Source organism: Chelonoidis abingdonii, chromosome 2 (genome assembly GCF_003597395.2).
Source record: "Chelonoidis abingdonii isolate Lonesome George chromosome 2, CheloAbing_2.0, whole genome shotgun sequence".
Taxonomy (NCBI): Eukaryota; Metazoa; Chordata; order Testudines; family Testudinidae; genus Chelonoidis; species Chelonoidis abingdonii.
In genome coordinates this window covers 231700772-231723651 of record NC_133770.1, presented here as the reverse complement: position 1 = coordinate 231723651, position 22880 = coordinate 231700772, and the positions used below count along the sequence as shown (strand labels likewise).

The 22880-nt window shown below is 44.5% G+C and overlaps 1 protein-coding gene across 1 annotated transcript in view; it reads left to right on the top strand.

The window, feature by feature from the left end:
* Window positions 1-978: 978 nt before the first annotated feature.
* LOC116836623 (DGAT1/2-independent enzyme synthesizing storage lipids-like) overlaps window positions 979-22880 on the top strand; it is a 55200-nt gene continuing 33298 nt past the window's right edge. The window contains exons 1-2 of the mRNA XM_075063402.1: window positions 979-1294; window positions 13630-13794. Of these exons, the coding sequence (XP_074919503.1) occupies window positions 979-1294; window positions 13630-13794 (481 nt within the window). The remainder of the gene's footprint in view (window positions 1295-13629; window positions 13795-22880) is intronic.

Here is a 22880-nt window from a genome sequence, read left to right as displayed (position 1 = left end):
GAACAAAAGCACACCACTAAAAGTTGGTATGTTAAGCAAGACCCAAAGACGGCTGTACTGACCATTATTTATTATTTATTTCATTTCTTTATAGCAAGACCAAGCACTATAGTTAAGGTTTCATAATGGCTTCTGGTGGAAGGAAGAGAAGCAAGTGGGGAGAAAAATCATCTAGGAAGGAGCAAGTTCCTTCCTTATTTTGTTACCTTGACCATTGCATGTTCCTCTGTGATTCCGACTCTTCTCACAGTCTTCCTCTTTCACACTCTTTGATTTAATCTTCCACATTGATGTCCCTTCTGACCCATTACTTGCTGCCTCCTCAGCCTCATTTCCTCATCCTCCCCTCTGCAGTTGATCTTCAGCCTTAGAAAGCTCCTTCACTCACCACGATGGCCACCATTAAATCTTGTTCTGGATAAAAACTCTTTTCTCTCTGAGCTATCAGTTTTAGTTCTCCCTCCCTGACCACCCCTAATCTCCATCAGGGTTGCCCGCGACTCTGTTGCACAGGTCTTTCACGACACTTCAGTCCATCACTGCTCAGGGGTTCCTCTGCTGCTGTCAGTCCCCTCTTCTGCTGATGCTCTTCTGGCACTACTGCAATGTGTTTAAAAATAGTTGTGTATGCATCCATAAGCATATGTCAAAGTCCTACTTCACATGAGAAAAACAGGATACAGTAGATGCTTGTTTGCTGTAACAACTTAAACACAACATTTCCCCAGGGAACATGTTCCCTACTATAAATTGTTGACACTCCCCATAACAGCAACACCTGCTTAGGAGCAACATAGCAAAAGGACACCGATACAATGAAATTAATTACACATAATGAAAGCACATGTGTAATTTCTCTGGTGGCAGTAGTAGGAATAAATGACAGTGTGTTCTTTCTTTCTAGGGGCAAAGTTAAGAAGCTGCCTTGACTACAAAGAGAGCTTGACTCAATTTGCCTAATTCTTCTTTAAACAGAAGATGATAAGTAAAAGTGAATCCTATACTTCAGGGCAGGAATCTGTGACCAACTCAACCTGGCCGATTTACATATTAAAAGAATGGATTGGTCTGGACTACAACTATCCAAATTATATGGGCTCCTTTTTGTGTGTGTCACTCTCAATATTATTTTTTCCTCATTTACTCTGGTTTATCGTTTGCGCCTTTTGTAATATTTGCCTTCACATTTACAAGAGAAAGAACGGCCTAGATGATGATTTTTCCAATAAATCGTGGGACAATGGAAGGCTAATGGTGTCACGCATAATTAGTATGTATGGAAAGCTATGGCATGGTAAGAGATTTTTTTTTCCCCTTTAAACACTAAATATATATTATTGCAATAGGTGACTACATGACAGGGGTTCCCAAACATTGTTTGCGCCTTGTTCAGAGTAAGCCCCTGGTGGACCACGAGATGCTTTGTTTACCTTAGCATCTGCAGGTGCGACCGCTTGCAGCTCCCAGCTCCCAGTGGCCATGGTTCACCGTTCCCAGCCAATGGGAGCTGCGGGACTGTTTCTTGGCCAGTGGGAGCTGCAACACCGCTTCCTGCAGCTGTCATTGGCTGGAAACGGCGAACCGTGGCCACTGGGAGCTGCGAGCGGCTGTACCTGTGGACGCTCAGGTAAACAAAGCGTCTCACAGCCCTCCAGGAGCTTACCCTGAACAAACTGTGAATCAAGTTTGGGAACCCCTGCTATATGGACGTTTTGAAAAGTGATAGGACCCAAGTTTGACCTACATTTTCTTTTATGTGTTTAAAAATTCCATTCCATGTACTTTTTTTGTGCATTCCTTTTTCAAAGCAAACTTTATATGGGAGTAAAAAAGAAATTCCAATAGCTCAGCAATGAAAGGAGGAGGAAAATTCATTTAGGAAACAAATTTCAGTTTTCAGGCTGACGCAAAAGATAGTTTATGAATATTTTTGAAAGGTGTCTTTAAAGTGCTGTTAACAATATTTTTTTATTGTGTACTGTGAGGTGCTATCGTTTTATTATTAAAAACTGGTATCCTGAACATTTTGTGGCTGAACTATAGTTACACTCAGATGGGGTTCACTGACAGATATGAGAATTGGTTGACATTTCCTAGGCATTTTGAGCCATCAAAGATAATACGAATGATGGAGGTTTTCAACTCTATGCCAGTGGTTCCCAACCTTTTCTCTGCTGCAGCACACCTTGATACCTTTAATTATTTTGAGGCACACCATCATATAGTTTCCAAATAAACTTGCCCTCTTATCACCTTGATTTAAGCTGTTTATCACCCTTGGCTTCACAGTCTGTACTCTCCAAATCAGTTCTGTGCTGAGCCCCCATCAGTTCTGTCCTCCCCCTCCACCAGTTCAGCCCCCACCTCACCCCAGTTCTGCTCCACTCCACCCAGCCCCATCAGTTCTGTCCTCACTCTCCACCATTCCAGCCCCTTTCTCACACACCCCACCCAGGCTCCACCATTCTGCCTTCTCAGCTATCCTCAGCATCCACTAGTTCCATCCCCCGAGTTCCCCCATCTCACACTCAGCCGCCACCCTCCAGTTCAGGCCCCTCATCATGGGCGGCGGTTGAAGCTTCCCCTTGGGGAGGCTAGCCTCTGCCCCACCTCTTTCAGCCGAGGCCCCACCCCTTCCGCATCTGGCCCCACCCATGGCCTCACCCTCCGCACTTTCCCTCACGACCCTGCCCCCATTTTGCCCCCACTCCACTTCTTTCCCCTGAGGCTCCACCCCCAACTTGTTCCTTCCTACCTCCCCACTCCCCTGCTGCTGCCCTAAGACTGGAAAAATGCTGCGGCCCTGGGCTGTGGCAGGGAACAAGAGCTTCTCCAGCCCAGGGGCTGTGGTGGGGGGAGATTTTTCCATGGGCTCCAAACTGGCCAGGGTCCCTGGGCATGGGCCCCGGCGACCAGTGGAGTAATCCACCTCTGCCCTTCCTCCCTCCTCCCCCCAGGGGTGTGATGTTTGGGGAGGAGGGAGGAAGGACAGAGGAAGGGTAGCTTCCCTCAGAGGAAGGGTAGCTTCCCTCAGCTTCTGTTATACACCGCCCATACCCCTCACCTCACCTCTGCTTCTCCTGGGGTTCTTCCCCACCTCCTAATGGTAGGGGGCTGCACTGGAGTCCTGCTCCACTTCCAGGTGGGGAGGGCAGCGCCAGGGGCTCTTCCCCTTACCCCCGGCCAGCAGCTGCATGGGTGGGGGGAGAGGACCCAACCCACTGCTCACACAGGATATGGGCGGGGGGAGGGAGATTGAGCTCTGACTAGTTGCTCTGCTCATGGAGGCGGTGAGGGAGTGAGGAAGAAAGCCAATCAGAAGGCAGCTTCCCTCCCTTCCTTCCCTCTCCTCCCACTCCACAGGACTCAAATTTGCTAGCTTAATTTTGGTTTGGGGAATGGAATGTGACACATGCATAATATTTACAAGGGCCCTTGCCCTGGAAAGCAAGAGTATAGAGTGCGATCTGGCTCTGACAATAAAATACAAGGGAAGGTATTTTTGTTCTTATGCATAGTTTTTAAAGAATTCCGCAGCACACCAGTTGGGATGACACACCGGTTGGGAAACACTGGTCTAAGCTATTGGTTCTTAAGCCCAAGGAGGTAGTAACGAGCTCTTGATAGCTGATGCTGTTTTACTCCTTGGCTGTCTACACTTAACTTTTATCTAAAAATGTCTCACTGTTCTTATCACTGATGTGGCTTCACCTATAGTACCAGTGCTTTTTCAGGAGAAATGCAGGACTTTGAATCTACTCTTTGTACGTTAAAACAAGCAAAACTTCCAGCATAGAGTGTGTTCCTTTATTAGGCAACCTCCTGTCTCAAGAAAACAGCCCTAGAATATCCCCTCCCTTGGAGTATTTATTTTATTAAAAGGCCATGTTTTGTTAAACCAACCAGCTTTTGTCAGATACTTCACTGATAACTATATTTTAAGGCTGTCAATTAATTGCAGTTAACTCAAGCGATTAACTCAGAACAAATTAACTTGATTAAAAAAGTAATTGCAATTAATCACAGTTTTAATTGCACTGTTATACAATAGATGTCTAATTTACATTTATTATAAATATTTTTGAATGTTTTCTACATTTTCATATATATTGATTTCCATTACAACACAGAAGACGAAGTGTACAGTGCTCACTTTGTATTATTATTTTTATCTTTTTAGTGTAAATATTTGCAAAAAATAGTATTTTTCAGTTCACCTTATACAGGTCCTCTAGTGCAATCTCTTTACTGTGAAAGTGCAACTTACAAATGTAGATTTTTTTTTGTTACGTAACTCCACTCAAAAACAAAACAATGTAAAACTTTAGAGCCTACAAGTCCACTCAATCTTACTTCTTGTTCAGTCAATCGATAAGACAAAATGTTTGTTTACATTTACGGGTGATAATGCTGCCCGCTTATTTACAATGTCACCTGATGGTGTTCACATGGCACTGTTGTAGCTGGCGTTGCAAGGTATTTACGTGCCAGATATGCTAAATGTTCAAACGACCCTTCATGCTTTGGCCTCCATTCCAGAGGACATGCTTCCATGCTGATGACGGGTTCTGCTCAATAACGATCGAAAGCAGTGCGGACTGACACACATTCATTTTCATTATCTGAGTCAGATGCCAGCAACAGAAGGTTGATTTTCTTTTTTGATGATTCAAGGCTCCGTAGTTTCAGAATTGGAGTGTTGCTCTTTTAAGACTTCTGACAGCGTGCTCCACAAGTAGGACTTGTAGGCTCTAAAGTTTTACACTATTTTACTTTTGAGTGCAGTTATGTTAAGTTGCCTTTTCACGATAAAGAGATTGCATTACAGAATTTGTGTTAGGTAAATTGAAAAAAATACAATTTCTTTTGTATTTACAGTGGAAATATTTGTCATAAAAATAAATAGAAAGCACTGTACACTTTGTATTCTGTGTTATAATTGAAATCAATATATCTGAAAATGTAGAAAACATTCAAAAATATTTAACTAAATGGTATTCTGTTATTGTTTAAGAGTGTGATTAAAACTGATTCATCGTGATTTTTTAAATCTTGCGATTAATCATGATTGATTTTTTTAATTGTTTGACAGACCTACTATATTTTAAAACATGTAATTTTTGTAAATTTGGAGTGGTATGTCTATTCTGTTAGTAATTTCAGTCCTTAAATATTATTTTGTATTCATAAAATCATAGAATCATAGAAGATTAGGACTGGAAGAGACCTCACAAGGTCATCTATTCCGACCTCCTGTTCAAAGCAGGACCAACACCAACTAAATCATCCCAGCCAGGGCTTTTTCAAGCCAGACCTCAAAAACCTCTAAGGATGGAGATTCTACCACCTTCCTAGGTAGCCCATTCCAGTGCTTCACCACCCTTCTAGTGAAATAGTGTTTCCTAATATCCAACCTAGATCTCCCCCACTGCAATTTGAGACCATTCTACCGTGTTCTGTCATCTGCTACCCCTGAGAACAGCCGAGCACCATCCTCTTTGGAACCCCCCTTCGGGTAGTTGAAGGCTGCTATCAAATCCCCCCTCACTCTTCTCTTCTGCAGACTAAAACAAGCCCAGTTCCCAGCCTCTCCTGTAAGTCATGTGCCCCCCCCTGAAATCATTTTCGTTGCCCTCTGCTGGACTCTCTCCAATTTGTCCACTCCTTTCTGTAGGGGAGGGCCCAAAACTGGACACAATACTCCAGATGTGGCCTCACCAGTGCCAAATAGAGGGGAATAATCACTTCCCTGATCTGCTGGCAATGCTCCTACTAATGCAGCCCAATATGCCGTTAGCCTTCTTGGCAACAAGGGCACACTGCTGACTCATATCCAGCTTCTCATCCACTGTAATCCCCAGGTCCTTTTCTGCAGAACTGCTGCTTAGCCAGTCAGTCCCCAGCCTGTAGCAGTGCATGGGATTCTTCCATCCTAAGTGCAGGACTCTGCACTTGTCCTTGTTGAACCTCATCAGATTTCTTTTGGCCCAATCTCCAATTTGTCTAGGTCACTCTGGATCCTATCCCTACCCTCCAGTGTATCTACCTCTCCCCCAGTTTAGTGTCATCTGCAAACTTGCTGAGGGTGCAATCCATCCATCATCCAGATCATTAATAAAGATGTTGAACAAAACCAGCCCCAGGGACCCCACTCTGCTTGATACCTGGCTGCCAACTAGACATTGAGCTGTTGATCACTACCCATTGAGCCCGACAATCTAGCCAGCTTTCTATCCACCTTATAGTCCATTCATCCAATCCATACTTTTTAACTTGCTGGCAAGAATACTGTGGGAGACTGTATCAAAAGCTTTGCTAACATCAAGCTATGTCACGTCCACTGCTTTCCCATATCCACAGAGCCAGTTATCTCATCATAGAAGGCAGTCAGGTTGGTCAGGCATGACTTGCCCTTGATGAATCCATGTTGTCCTGATCACCTTCCTCTCCTCCAAGTGCTTCAAAATGGTTTCCTTGAGGACCTGTTTCATGATTTTTCCAGGGGCTGAGGTGAGGCTGATCGGTCTGTAGTTCCCCGGGTTCTCCTTCTTCCCTTTTTTAAAGATGGGCACTATATTTGCCTTTTTCCAATCGTCTGGGACCTCCCCCAGTCGCCACAAATTTTCAAAGATAATAGCCAATGGATCTGCAATCACATCAGCCAATTCCCTCAGCATCCTCAGATGCATTAGATCTGAACCCGTGCTTTTCTAAATAGTCCTTAACCTGTTCTTTCACCTCTGAGGGCTGCTCCTCCACATACTGTGTTGTCCAGGACAGCAGTGTGGGAGCTGACCTTGTCTGTGAAGACCGAGGCAAAAAAAGCATTAAGCATTCAATATTTTTTTTTAAAAAAACTTTGGTTTATATTTTTTTAAAGTAAAAATCACTAATGAAAGCAGGTATCCCTGGTGTCTTTGTCTGGAATAAAATAGAAAGAGATGCTCCTTGAAAAACAGCATTTCTCATACACAAAGATCTACTACTCTGGCCATTATAGTTGGGTTATCCTGCCTGCTCCCGACTGTTGGGAGGCTGCTACCAAATGTTCCTCTGGCATATTTTTGTGAATTGGCTACACTCTCTGCTGGCACTTGGAGTGAATTGCCTACACGATGTGGTATTGGAATTGTCTTTCCAAACAGAGTCTGGGTAGGACATTGTGAAACTCATGTGCAGCCAGTCAGAATAGGACACAGACCAGAGTAGATCTCTTATAAGCTACTGTGTAAAGGATTCAAGACAGGGCAAGTAAAAAAAAAATTAATAAAACACATATGTCTTCTTCAAGAAGATCAGGGAGGTAATAGTCTTTTTAACAAAGTTCATAAGGGGGACCTCAGGGCCTTAGCTCAGAGCTCCACAAATCAGAGTCAGCAAACAAAGTCCCTGGGCCCAGTCAGGCTAGTCCCTTGGAGTCTGAGGGAGACCACAAGCTTTCTTTTCCTATTTAAATAACCCAGAATGATTGTTCCTAAGTTCTAAATCTCTATTTCCCATGCAGTAGAGACTGGTATTTTTACGTTGGTCATGCTACCACAATTAAAAAGTACTTTCACTGTGAAAGCACTTACATGCTTCTCTGTTAGCTATTGACCCAGGATGTAAACTACTTTCCCCTTGTCACTTAATTTGGTTTGTAAAGTTCAGAAATGATGAAATGCATATTCTTTGGGGAAAAAAAGACATGGGTTAACTAAATCAAAGGTCCATCAACTGAACTTTACTAAAGTGATACCAAATGCAATAGGACTTGATGCTTACACATTTTCTGCAATTTCAAAGACCAACTTTTCCATCCTACAGCTCAGCTGATGCAGCGGGAAGTCTATTGGAGTTAATGAGTCAGTGCCTGAAAATTTGAAAGCGTGTTCTTAGATGACATTTTTGGATCCTCCTTTCTTGTTCTGAGAGCTGCCCTTGTACGTGTAGCCATAGTCTGCACTGCTTTCTATCTCATTCCTCATTCAACCTCAGAAGAAGTAATCAATAGGAACCCCCACCCCAGAAAAAGACAACCTCCAGCTTGTTATACAGCTTGGCCTGTGCTGTTCCCAGATTCTTGGCTGATTGTCTCCTATGTAAAATTCTGGAATCTTAAAGCACATGGCAACAAAGAATCCTGTGGCACCTTATAGACTAATAGACGTATTGGAGCATAAGCTTTTGTGGGTGAATATCCACTTTGACAGACATGTCTGTTAGTCTATAAGGTGTCACAGGACTCTTTGTTGCTTTTTACAGATCCAGACTAACACAGCTACCCCTCTGCTACTTAAAACACATGGTGGGCTGTACCAGATAAAGATCCTACAATGAGGATCATCCTCATCCAAGCACACTTTGATGATACCTCGTTGTTTGGAGAGCTAGGTAGAGCTTTAAATGATTTTTTGGATCTCAGCAGAATATTCTCTCCACATCCGTCACCCAGAAGGTCAAGAAGGGAGTACAGACTCTTACCAAAGCAAAGAAAATTAGTGTGCATAACTAAAAGTTTTTTCTTTGCAGATTTTTTAATTTTGAGATATGAGGGCTTTTAGTTAGGATTGTTTTTAATGTGCAGATGCTTTTTTCCTCCTTTCTCTGAATTGACAGTTGATTTATTATTTGATGTCTTCCTTCCGTGCAATACTGATCCCTGCATATGCTAAACAAACAATTTAGTTTGAATATATTTGTATTATTTAATATAATATATATGTTATCCAACCCTTCCTGCTGCTCCTTTATGCCAATTCTATACGGTGTTGAGTCCACCAACACCATTTCCTGGCCCCCTACCTGAGCCATTACTACAGTTACTTAAGCACTAGCCCATGTAAGACCAGAATGAAGAGTTCTGCGTAGACAAATGCAGAAGTTGAACTACATTACTCATGAACATAAAATATTTCTAAATAAATTGTAACCAGTTAAGAAAAAGGTGTCACAGTGGACATCTGGACAAAAATAGATGTGCATTGTACACAAACTGGATGGCATACTCTCATTTTGAATATGAAGTTCAATTCCATTCACTGCTTCTTCTCAAAAATAATAAAGCAGAAACAGAATAGTTCCAAAGAAGGACATTGCAGAGGACTAAAGCCATGGAAAAGCTTCTATATGATGAAAGATTAAAATTATCAGATTCCTCCACATTGAGAGAGATTTCATGAGCTTATGTTGTACAGTTCCCTGTGCAGCACAAGATGGTATAATTTTGGGTTTACCCTCCAAAGGGGGATGGCTGCCTTACAGGGCCGGTGCAAGGAAGTTTCGTGCCTTAGGCGAAACTTCCACCTTGTGCCCTCCCAGCTCCAGCCCTGCAGCAGCTCCCCATCCCACCCGCTCCACCCTGAGGCGCCCCCACCCCCGCAGCAGCTCCCCCCCTGGCCTGAGGCTCCCCCCTCCCCAAGAGCCATGCAGCACCTCCCCACCCCAGCTCACCTCTGCTCCGCGTCCTCCCCAAGCACATAGCCCTGCTCTAATTCTCCTCCCAGGCTTGCGGCGCCAAACAGCTGATTGGTGCTGCAAGCCTGGGAGGCAGGAGAAATGGAATAGTGACCGCGCGCTCGGGGAGGAACCACTGTAAAGAAAAGTTGGAGGCTCCGCTTTTTGGCGCCCCCAAATCTTGGTGCCCTAGGCAACCGCCTAGTTCGCCTTAATGGTAGCACCGGCCCTGCTGCCTTAGGAACTGGGATGTGGACTAGCTGTTTAGCCTTTCTGTGCAGGGGCTGGTGAGAGAGCCCATTTGCATGTTACTACAACTGGGTGTGTCCCTACCTTGTGTGTATGCTGATTAAAAGTGCAGGCTTGGAAAGCTTAGCAACTTGTCACAGCAGCACAGTGTGAGACGGAGCCCAGGCTGCTGGGTCAGGGGGGCTGAGTGGTGCCCCAGTTTCAGGTGGCTCCCCAACAGAGGGGGAACCCATCACAGAAAACAACACTGTAGATTCTTTCTGATGAGGTAGATTTGATAAGCAGTTTTCACACCAGCTCACTTTTATTGTGCTGATCAGGCTGAGCATCTGAGCTATTGACTGTGTCTCCCTCAGTCACTGAAATTTATCATTTTAAAGTCTGATTTACCAACAGTATTCTTCCCTATATCCTCACTGTCTGTGAGTGAACAAGGACAGTCTCTAACTTCATGGGTTTTGTGTTTAGGTCATACTTGACGTGACCAATGAGATTACTGAATTTATGAAAGCCAATTGAGTCTAGATCAGGCCTGCACAACTCGTAAAGCAGAGAGGGCCATATTACTCCAAAGAAAACAGCTGAGGACTGAACCCTGCACCCCCCCCCGCACTCCGAAACACCACCCTCCCCAGCCCCCTGAAACACAACAGTCTCCCCCCTCCACCGCTGCCCACCCTGCAGAAACAAACCCTCCTTCGCCAGTGCTGCCCTGCTGAAACAGCTGTGGGCCGAAAAGGAAGGTTGCGGGGGAGTGATACTTTATTAATAATTTTTCATTTAAAGCAAATAATTGTATGTATGGCACACTAGGAAGGCTCTGACAGTGTGTGGAAGCCTGCAGTGTAGAGGGGAAAGAAACGGCATGCACAGAGTGACCAGATCACAGCAGTAAAATAGGACCCACCCTTTCTCTGCTCAGCCCCACCATTACATCCATCTTCACCCGCAGACCCCCTGCTGCCTTGTTGCATCCCTGCTAGTCAGTCCCCCACCCACCACTCGCCTCCTTTCACCTCCTCCCTCCACTGCCAGAAACCCCCATGCCCACCCCTAGAACTCCTGCTGGTTCACTGCTCGCCTCTTTGTCCACCTGCTGCTTGCCCACCTGCTCGCCTCCGACTTGCTGGTCGCCTCCTCGCCCCCCTCCCCCCCAAGTATAAAGCCTCATTCAAAGACCCAGGGTCACTATATTACTGCACACAGCAGTCAATCAATGCAGTTCTAGATAAATCTGTGTTACGCATTTTTACTTCTATATGACTTTGTATTGAACCTTGGTAATATGGTATAGCAGACCACTGAGGTAGTATAATTAAGGTAGGCCTGTCTGGACTCATAAAAACGGCTGAGAAACAACTGAGAAGGTTTAGAGGAAAACCATGGCCCTTCACATATCTCTGATTATCACACTGACCTGAGTTATCAGGCTGAGGCAAGAGAAAATAACCCAGCATCTCCAAAGCCAATATTTAAGATAGTGCACTGTTAAGTCAAGTTAAACTGTTAGTGAGTTCAGAAAAAATTGTATTTTTCAATTAACTAGGCCTTTCTTTGCATTTCTGACCCTATAGATCATTCTAATTATTTGGTGATTTTTCTATTGTTTTATTACTGTTTCAGTCTTTTAACATACACTCCAATGAGCAGTGGCTTCATGGTTTTATGTTGGGTTTTGAGGTTCCTTTCACTCACGGATTTTACCTCCAAATTCTAGATAATTTCCCCTCTTCCCACTTCAGATTTTTTTTAATCTCATCTATGGGTTTGTCTACACTACGCAGCTTTTAGAGACAAGGCTATGCTGATACAGCCTTGTTGCTAAAAGTCAGCATGTGTGAACACGCTGTTGCGCTTTTTTGTTGGAATTTTTGCCAACAAAATACTTCAAGCCTGTTAGGGGGCATATTCTTTCACCCTCTTACTTCCCTGGTCCTTCTCACATGAACAGATAGATTGCATATACCGGAAAAGTCGCAACAAGGGCTAAATCCATTCGACATGTATGTGGATTGGGTGAAACTTCAGCAAAGACATAGATCTCAAGTTTCTTACCTCGCTGCTCCCTTCCCAGTCCTGTCGCATATGCCTCTCACTGTGTCTCTGTTCCTCGTCATCTGCTTTCCGATTCCTCCCTTGTGCAAACAGTATCTCCAACATTGGCCCCAATTCCCCAAGTCACCTGATTCCATGTGCCTCTCCCTCACTACTTCCTAGATATTGTGACTCCGCGAACTATATAAGTGTATAAACGCTGAGTTTTTGCTTGTTCCTATAAGGTATAGCCAATCGATTTTACTTGAATTATTATCTAATACAATAAGCCATCCTAAACCTCCTAGTGTAACAATGGTTTATATCAACTATATATTCCACCTTACCTTCAATTGGTTTACACCCAAACATATATGGGTAGATGATATAGGCAAGCAGCTAGTACAACAATTAGGAGAGTTTCAGAACATGTAGACCATGTCAATAGGGAACATATAAAACAACCTAACTGATAGTTTACAGGATATCAGCAATACTCTTGAAGAACATATAGGGTGGATATATCCATTGTGTCTATTGCTAAGTGCTTCTATGCTCAGTACAGGATGCAATTCAATCTAAGTGCTCTTACTCTTTCGTTGGCTTATTCCCTATTTCTCTGGAAGGTGACAGGAAATACATCCAAGGCACAGGAATTGTATTTCACAATAGCCAATAGCACATTTTTCGCAGTGTGAATAGTTTGGATAGTGAGGACTGGACCCTATTTTACATCCCATGTATGTGCGTCGTTTCTCAACCCTACATATGGTCAGAGCTGATAGGCTTAGGTCCTGTCACAGTAATGAGAAAGGTCATGGACACATTGACACGAGGTTATTGGTGATCTCTCATTTGAGGTCTACCTTTTAACTAAGCGCATAGTGAATATGAGAATAGGCACCTAAGATCTTTTTAAGAGTTCTAGGTTGCAGACGAGGTCCTGAAATTATCTATTATCCTACACAGCCCAGACAGAGTCTTTGCATAACTTTCCGGCAGGGAGAGCAGCTGGCACACATTAAGCTGCTTCCACAATGCCGCTAGAGAGCAGATGCGCAGAGAGTGTTGTATTTCGGTGAGGAACTTGTGTGTGTAAAGTCCTATCTCATGGAAAGCATCAGATTGTTATATGGCTATGTGCATCATACTGTTCAGAGATATGCCTAATCTGAGTGTTGTCTTCGTCATACTCTCTCTGATTGATGTATCTATGGTGTGTTGAGATAGATATCTTTGAGTTTTGATCTATGTTTTAACTATAAAAAGACACTCGAAATACATATCCATAAGAGCTCAATGATACGCTGCCTGGTGCTCATTGTTGTAGATGAAATTGGCGGTTTTGTTAGTGTGAGCACTCAGTCTTCAATGTCAGCGGAATGAGCCTTCTTGTTGTTTTTCCAGGCTTTTATAGTTAAAAGTCCAAAACTAAAATAACTGTAGTGACTTATACAGAAGGAGACCATTCAAGGTAAAGATTCTGATTTAGATGACAAATCATTAGATAAAAATAGCATTCTAGCGCAAAGGGACACCCGCCCCCTCCAGTTCCTGGCTTCTTTTAAGTCATGGCCGCAATTACAAAAATAATTAAATAATAACGCTGATACTCAAACTGCACCAGTACTTAGGCCTCTGTGAGCTGACATATGATGCAGTGATGCCGGGAGAGCAAAAAAAGGCTGCCATTTTCTCACTGCATCTTTAACTGTGAAGTGAAATGTTTGATTGTCAGAGCCAAGAAGTTAATTGTTATGTTAATCATTACATTGACTAACATTGGATGTCCTAAAATTGACTCCTGGAACATCTTCCCCATATATAGTAATGAGTTTCCTGTAGCTTTATGTTAAATCACAGCTTATAAAAAGCTAATACTGAAATTATTGTACTTTGTATTCTTGACAGGTTATGAAGTTCATGGTATAGAAAAAATACCAGAAGGACCGGGGCTTATTGTTTATTACCATGGAGCCACTTCTGTAGACTACCACTTCTTTGTCTGTAATCTCTACATACAGACGGGCAGAGTCTCCTATTCAGTAGTTGACCATGCCTTGCGTATGATACCAGGTAAAGTACTTTTATTGTAAATGAGAGAGTTAGAAATATCTTAAATTCAGACACACAAGTCTATTACACAATACTAGACATAAGTACCTTATTACAAATATTAAGACTCAAACCAAATGCTTTCCACGTAAGCACTACAGAAAACAGTATAATTTCAAGCATTTGAGAAAGTCTAAGGTCTTCTGAAGTTCATTATAGCTAAAAGTTCTTTGAGCTCCCAGCCATGTGGATCCCTCGTATGGTGCGCTTGCGACCTCTGCACAGAAGTTTGGAAAGCTTTTCTCTAGGAATGTCCAGCAAAAGGTTGCAGAGGCACCCTGTATGCTCTCATGTTCCCCCTTGCCAAAACACAGAGGGTGGGGCAACCCCAACTACCAGCCACTTCCTTCTGACCACCCTGACAGAGAGATGGAACTAAAATATAAACCAATCTAACAAACTTGTTTTTTCAGCATGGTAAGCTACTGTATTGTTGTTAAATAGAAATCCTATGAAGCATCTCAACTTTTCATTATGATGAGCATCAGGAACTAATAATTGATTGCTCTGTCCCATGCGTATTCAAAACTTGGATTCAGAATGCAAAATACATCTTTGATGTAATTTCATTGAAGTTAATGGAGTTGTACCAAGGATAGATGTTGCCTGTTCAGTAGAACCTCGGAGTTACAAACACCTTGGGAATGGAGGTTGTTCGTAACTCTGAAATGTTCATAAATCTGAACAAAATGTTATGGTTATGCTTTCAAAAGTTTACAACTGAACATTGACTGAAAACAGCTTTGAAACTTTACCATGAAGAAGAAAAATGCTGCTTTTCCTTTATTTTTTTAGTAGTTTACGTTTAACACAGTACTGTACTGTATTTCTGTATTTGCTTTTTTTGGTCTTACTACTGCCTGATTCCAAATGAGGTGTGTGGTTGACTAATGAATTTGTAACTCTGGTGTTCATAATTCTGAGGTTCTACAGAAGTCTTTGTATGTAGTCTTCCAGCTAGTTTTCTTTAATAGTTATTTTGTTTCCCTGACTTCTTCCAACTGATGTTCTGAAAATGAAGGGTAATTACTTATAATCAGTTTTTTTCTCACATTCATGGGATGTGATGGCCTAGAAGCTCTGAAGATGGATCCTAACAGGCAATGCTTTACTTTCCCCTTCCTTCACTGTTCTTGAATATTCTAGGGGTGAGGCTATAAAGGAGGGCATGGGGATCCATCACTTCAGGTCTTTCCACTGCTTGATCAACACCATGTATGGATTATGACTCCAAGCAAGAGGGGTAGGCAGATGGGGAATATGAATATGCTGAGTCCATTTTCAAGAACCTCAGTTACAATTAAGTAACCTTCATTTCTCCTTTGAGTGGCTTCTGCAAATTCCCACTAATGGGATAAACTGATTAGAAGTACCCATTCTAGGAAGGTGGGCAAGGGACACTAAATTAAAGAGAGATCGAAGGATCTAGAAGCCAAGCTGAGAGCGTAATGTATATGGAAGGATAGAACTCCATGTGACCACCATACTGATTTTTGCAGTTGGAACACTGAAGCAAGGAAATAATGTAGCCTTCTTGATTCTAGTGGAATTGGCTGTAATCCTTTGAAGGAATGGAACCAAAGGTAAAGAATGTGTTTCCTGAATATAGAGTTTATTCCATCTAGATAATGTCTGTGAAGATGTAGACTGACCCTTTTTGTCATCAGCATATAATAGAAAGAGTCTCAGAGAATGTCTAATGCCTCTTGTTCATCTGTAGAGAATGCCAATGCTCTTTTAATATCAAGTGTATGAAGTCTTGCCTTAGCCCTATGGGGGTGAACTTTGGGGCAGGGAGCATGGCAAATTTATTGACTGATTGATGTAGAAATCTGCACCAACTTTGGTTAAAAAACAGGAGTGACGACTAGCACTACCTTGTCTTTTGGAAACTTTTATATGACAGATCTACCATAAGAGCTTGTAATTCATTAACTCTTCTTGCTGAAGTAATTGCTACGAGAAATGTTGTTGTAAGTGAAAGGAGAAATAAAGAACATTTCCCTCACTGGTTGAATAGGTTGTTGCATTAATTGCATAAGTACCCAGTTATAGGAGGGTATATATGGTTTAGACCCTTCATAAATTTGTTAAATTATTCATCTATAAGCACCAACCTATTAGAGTGGACGGTAGCTATGGCTGATAAATGCACTCTAACTGAGGACAATGATAATACTGACTTTTTACGATAAAGTAAATAATCCAGAATACTATGTATGAGGCTAAGGAAGAGAGAATGCCCCTTTTAGCCACCTATAAAGAAAACTTTTTTCAATTTAACAGTATTAGAAGTCTGCTTGGGCCTAATTTTAAAGCCAAACCCAGACCTGAACCTGACCCTGGCACAACCAATCTGAACACAACCTGAAAGCATCAACTTGTTTTCAGACCCAACCTGCACCAGATACTTACCTCCAAACCTGTGTCAGTGTCACCGCTACCACCTCATCCTTGGGTCTCAGTCTCGTGGTGCTCCCTGCACCCTGTGCCCGTGATCAATCTCCAGCCTCCTCCTGCTTGTGGGGTTGGGGCAGCAGAGGCGGCATGCCTCACTCATGCTGGCCACTGCAGCCTTACTGTGCTGTGTGTGTTGCAATTTGTCAGCATACTCACTCCACCTCACACTGAGCACAGTGGGGTGGTGGCGGCTGGCAGGAGTGGAGCATGCAACCGCCACCATGCTGACATCACAGGCAGGCAGAGATGATAAGAGCTTACCTCACCTGAGTCCTAGAGGACTGGATTGCTTTCTGACCTGACCTAAACTCAACCCCTTTAGTTGGGTCCTGTTGGGTTGCGAACCTATAGGCAGCATTTACTGGTTAACTTCTTTTCTAGAGTTTGTTAAAACAGAGTGCACATTCAAAATTGCTTTGCCCCAGGTCCCCTGAATCCTCTGGGTGGCCCTGCAGTCAACTAAATGGAAGGTAGAATGGAGGCCAACGTTAACATGTGAAACCAGAACTTCCCGATGAAGGTATTTAGAATCCTGATATGGGACATAAGCCACCATCTTTCTCAACAGTCATGAAATATTGTGAGTAAAAACCCTTCTCCCTGAATATCTTTGGGACTTTGTCTACTGCTCTCATTTCTGAGAGTTTGAACTTCTGATCTTAGAAGACTTGCATGGGAGGGGTCCCTGACCAGACATGAGTGGAGGAAAGTAGAGTCTCACACTATATGGCATACCTGCTGTGAAACATTTCCAATATCCACGTGTCCATAGTTATCAAATCCCAATGGCAGGAAAGACTGCACAGCTGGTTTTCAAACAGTTGATTTCACTTTTGTTGAGCTGTCAGACTGCAGCTGCGTAGCAAATTGTCAAATTTTACATTTAGAACCTACTCATGAAAAGAAGGTGGTCTCCCTCTTGATTTAGGCTTAAAATTTCCTCTACAATGTTGAGACAAATGTTGGGATGGGTATTGAGGATAATATTGTCTCCTCTGTGAAGAGTGTGACAAAAAAGAAGAAAAGGGATACTGCTGTGTTTGATATCTGAAAAACGACATTCCACTTCTCTTCCTCTGCTGTTGCTATTGTGAAAGTAGAATGAATTATATTGTAAGAATAGAAAGAATTAAAGAAATGTTGTCTGCACCTTTAAGCAAAGTTTCCAGTTGAATGTTGCAATCCAGGTGTCAGAACACCAGACATTAGCAGGTAGAACAATTGCACGATTTAAGGGCAATTGGAAAAGTATTAGCCTTAGATCGATACCAATCAGTAAGGAAGTAGGATATGCATGCTGTGTCACAGGTTTTGTTTTTCCTGTCTTTTCACTTCTTTGTTCTTTTGTCTAACTCCTGCTCTTTTTAGCTGTATATAAAAAGACTTGAGGCCTTGCATGGCACTCACATATTCTGAATGTTATTGGCAGAGCGCTGCGCTAATAAACAGAGTGGTCTGACAAATTGTGAGTCCTGAATCTAACTTTGACAATTTGGAGGTTCCACCGAGATGGCAACCGTCTTCACTGGGGCTGTGTGATTCCTGACTGTTTTTTGTAGGACGACCGTGGCAGCCGGCACCTGGGCACTTGGCCCAAGCGGTCCTCCACTAGAACGAAAGGCGCACAGCCACAGTGAAGTCTACGCCATCGAACTGTTGGTTCCCACTCTGTTCTGTAGGGATCCCGGGATCTGACATCAGGAATCTGGTCAGGTAATTATTTCTGTGTTTTGTCCGGACTGAGGACTGTCCTGTCTCTGTGTCTATCCGTCCTCCCTGTGAGTGTTTTGAGTCTGGGTGCCGTCTCCGTCCGGGGATCGCCGACCAAGGGGTTCCCATCCCCGCGTCTGAGTGAGTGAAATCTGCACAATCGCAGCCGCACCACACCTTGGTAAAAACCCTTGGTGTGAAAGCAAGGCGATTGAGGCAGTAGCCTGTGGGCTCCTTTTTGTGTGTGGCACGGGCATCGCTCTGACGAACCTAATTTCCTTCTTGTGTGATTGGTGTGTGAAGTCCTCCTGTATGGGTAACCAGACGTCTAAAGCCGGGGCAGTTCCCTAAAGGAACCCGGCTCATTTATGTATTTTAGGAAGGGTCTGGATCCTGCAAGTTTCTGGAAAAATGGTCTAGACTAACTCAGGGAGAGATCCAAAACTCAGTGGCCACTGTTAGGATCTTGGGACAAGGATCGAGTAGATGTCTTAAAAGACAAACTCGGCCAATCTAAAACTAAATTGGCAAAAGGAGAGGTCGATTGTTTCATGGCAATGGTGGGAAGAGGCAAATCATAGATGGACAGAATCAAAACTCGCCTCTCTTAAAGATTCAAATGATAAATTAAAAGCTTTATTGGAAACCTCCTCTCCCACACCACTAGACCGAGCGCTCCCCTTTACCCTGTTCTCCAAGCAAACCCCCCTTCATACTCCTGTCTCGGGGTGGGAAAAGATGAAGAAAACCCCTTGCTAGATTCTGGGGATGAGGATGAAGAAGACGCGTTAATCGGCCTGGCAGCCTTGCGTCGAATCATAGGCGGCCATCCACGCCCCCAGCACAGGAACAACTGTCAGCAAATCTCCAGCTCAGGACACAAGTCCCGAAAATCTCCAGTTCAAACCCGTCCGGACCATCCGGTACTGCCGAGCCCATTCCTGGACAAACTCTGATTCGTAAAAGCTCGCGCTTGGGCCTTAAAAATATTCAGGCTCCCCCTCGAATCCTGCATACTGGGGGCCAGGACGGAGTCCCACTTGGAGCTATAAGCCCTGGACTCGCACTGAGCTCCTTTCAATTGTAAAAGGCTTTCCAAGCCCGAGAAAATCCTAAGCAAATTTGCAGAGGAATTTTTTTTAGTGTGTGATACCTATGAACCCTCTGAAGCAGACCTCCTGCAGCTGTGCAAGCTACTTGTAACAGCCCTAGTGAGCATGAAAAATGGCTCACAGCAGCAAATTGGCTCGCTGCTGACCGCCACTCTACTTACCAGACACTGGTCCTAATGCTGCTTACCGAAAAAAGTGTAAGGAACGAGCTAAAAATCTATTTGAAGCCATCCTCGGGTATGGATTCCTAAAACCAACTGGACGCCATAAATGCCTGTAAGCAACGACAGGGAGAAAACCCGGGCGACTATCGCACCCGGCTAACTGACATTTTTCTGCAACATTCTGGTATACAGCAACCAGATACAAATGGAACAGGGCGCCCTGGCTAGTGCATTTGTTAATGGCCTCCTGCCTGCTATTGGCAATCTGCTAAAACGAATAAGTGTTGGATGGGAGACCGAAACCATGGACAAATTGCAAACAGTGGCAGAGCACTGCCAACGTACTTTAAAAGGAAAGGAAGAACAATCAGCTCAGCAGTTAATGGCCTTGCAAATACAGCATTATTCAGGGCAGGGCAAACAATACCGGCGGATGGGACGGGGAGGGGGGGGAAAACACCAGGGACGGGACTGTGGTCGTGGAGGGGACAGGAAACTGGATTTTCGGTTATGGAGATGTTTGTAATTACTGTAAACAGCCGGGACATTGGAAGAATGAGTGTCCAAACCGCCTGGTAACTCTGTGAACAACCAGTTAAACCCCTGCCAGCACAGCCAGTCAGCCCCAGCCTTACTTTGCCCCACAACAATGACGGGAACCGGGGAACCTCAGGAAATTTTAGCCCCTTTACTACCACTCTCACTCCCACGGTGAGTGTGTGTTAACTATCAATGATCTTTCTCTCCCTTTCCTTGTTGATACGGAGCTTCGCTCTCTGCAGTTCGTACTACCGACCTTTGCCTGAAGGTTCCCCGCTCGGGAAAAACCGTGTCCGCTGTGGCATTACGGAGTCCCAACCCTTATCCCTTCCAAAACCTCTACCGGTCCAGGTTGGTCCCCTTTCTGCGCGGATCATGCCTTCCTTCTCTCTGATTCCACTCCGGTAAACCTTTTGGGTCGGGATCTGTTATGTAAGCTTGGCTGTACCATATACTGTTCCCTGGATGGGTTTATTTACAAGTATCCCCAGTCTTCCTGAGTGATTCTGTAGCCTCCCTGCTGTCTGAAACGTCCCTTTCTACTCCGGTCCTTGTTGCCCACTGATCCCGTCCCTTGAGCACCTAATTTCGCAGGTCCCATCCTCTCTGTGGCCAACCCATCCCTCTGAGGTGGCCGCTTAAATACTGATCCTGTCTGCATTACTGTTGACTCTCCAAACCCCTGCCTCGCCTATCCCAGTACCCTTAAACCCTGAGGCAGAGGCTGGCATTGCTCCGGTCATAACTGCCCTGCAGGAGCAAGGCATTATTGTTCCCTGTTCCAGTCCCTGTAACACTCCTATTCCTCCCCATACGAAAAGCTGATGGCAAATCATGGCGATTTGTTCAGGACCTTCGAGCCATTAATCGTATTGTCATACCCACTTTTCCTGTTGTCCCGAACCCAGCAACGATCCTGGCTTCTATTCCACCAGCTGCAACTCATTTTACTGTTGTTGATTGTGTTCTGCTTTCTTTTCTGTTCCGTTCACCCTGACTCCCAGTACCTCTTTGCCTTTTCCTACAGGGGACAGCAATATACATGGGACCACGCTCCCTCAGGGGTATACGGAAAATCCATCTTACTCTCTCCCAGGCATTAGCCCGAGACCTAGCTGACCTTGTTTCCCATCGGGTCCACTCTAGTCCAATATGTAGATGACCTGCTTCTCTGTTCCCGTCGTTATCTGCCTCAGAAACTGACTCTTTAGTGCTCCTTACTGCCCTAGCAAACAAAGGTCACAAGGCTTCTCGCTCTAAACTACAGCTCTGTCAAACCTCTGTCACATACCTGGTTTTCTCCTCTCCAGGGTTCCCGTACGCTTTCTCCCACCCGTGTCCAGGCTATCCTTAGCTTTCCCCGACCCTGCACCCCACGCCAGTCCGAAAATTTCTGGGCATGGCTGGATTTTGCAGCAATGGATTCCCCATATGCCTCCCTTGCAAAACCTCTACAGGAACTCACTCGACTCTCTGTGCCTAATCCCATGCCATGGCCACCTGAAGCTGACTCTGCCTTTGTTTCCCTCAAACAAGGTTTGGCTTCTGCCCCGCTTTAGGGCTGCCAGACTATTCTAAGCCTTTTACCCTTTTCTGCCATGAACAATCTGGATGTGCACTTGGAGTTCTCACTCAGGTGCAACGGAGGCAAGAACCGCCCAGTAGCTTATTTCTCTGCCACTTTGGACCCTGTGCCCAAGGCCTGCCCCTGCCTACGTGCTGTGGCTGCCGCAGCACGCCTAGTCGAAATGTCTGAATCCCTTGTCCTTCGCTCCCCCTTACTCTTATGGTCCCTCACTCTGTAGAAAAACTCTGCTATTACAACGCAATACAAGCCACCTCTCCTCCGCTCGCCTTACCAGGTATGAACTTCTACTGCTGTCAGGCTCATATATCACTATAAAGCGCTGTCTCAGTTAAATCCTGCCACTCTCCTTCCTTTGTCTAATGATGGTGATCCTCCAACTGCCTTGCAACTGTCTCTGCTATCACCGTCCCGCTCTGACTTTTCTGATGTCCCTCTCCCTAACTCTGACCTTGTTTTGTTTACTGATGGTTCCTGTTTTCGAGACAACCAAGGTCGTCTCCTTGCAGGATATGCTGTAGTATCACTCTCTGAAACCCTAGAAGCTGCGCCTTTACCTTCTGTAAACCTCAGCACAAGTTGCTGAATTAGTTGCCCTTACCGTGCCTGCTTTTTGGCGAGGGACGCTCTGCCACCATTTACACTGACTCCCGCTATGCTTTTGGGGTTGTACATGACTTTGGTACCCTCTGGCAAGCTCGGGGTTTCCTTACATCTGCCGTACTACCCCTATATCGCCCCTATATCGCTGGCTCTCTGTATGCAGTTTTACTTCCTCTGCCCTGGCTATGTTAAGTGCCCTGGTCACTCGATGGCAAAACACTGATGTTGCTAAGGTAACGCATTTGCTGATGCCTCTGCTAAACATGCTGCTGCCATAGAACCTCCCCAGATTGCATTTCTAGGTTCCCTCTCTGTTTCTATACCACCACCGTCCCTCACTGACCTCACCTGCTCCAGGACTCTGCCCCAGAAACTGAAAAAGACTCCTGGTTGCCCAGGGTTGCTCTCTACATCCTGATTCCCTTTGGCGTCGCCCCACTGGTGCCTTTGTGGCCCCCGTTTCATTCTACTCATCGCTGGCCACCCTGCTACATGGTGTTTCGCATGTCGGAAAAGGAGGGAATGGTCTCTGCCTCTAACTAAGGCGGGATGGTGGGCTCCCATTTCAGCCTCTTTTGCAGCCCGCCACTGTGCCGCTGCACCACTTGCCAAAGCCACAATATTGGTAAACCTGTAAAAAGTGGCTCAGGGATTCCGGGCTTGCCCCAAGCACCCTTCTTGCATTGGCAACTTGATTTTGTACAAATGCCTAAGTGTCAACGATATGAATTATATTTTGGTTATGGTATGTTTATTTTCTGGTTGGATTGAAGCCTCTCCTTGTCGCAAGGCTGACTCACTGTCCGTTGCTAAATGTTTGTTAAACCATATTATGCCCCTGCCAAGGGAATTCCTGCCACTCTGTCCAGTGAC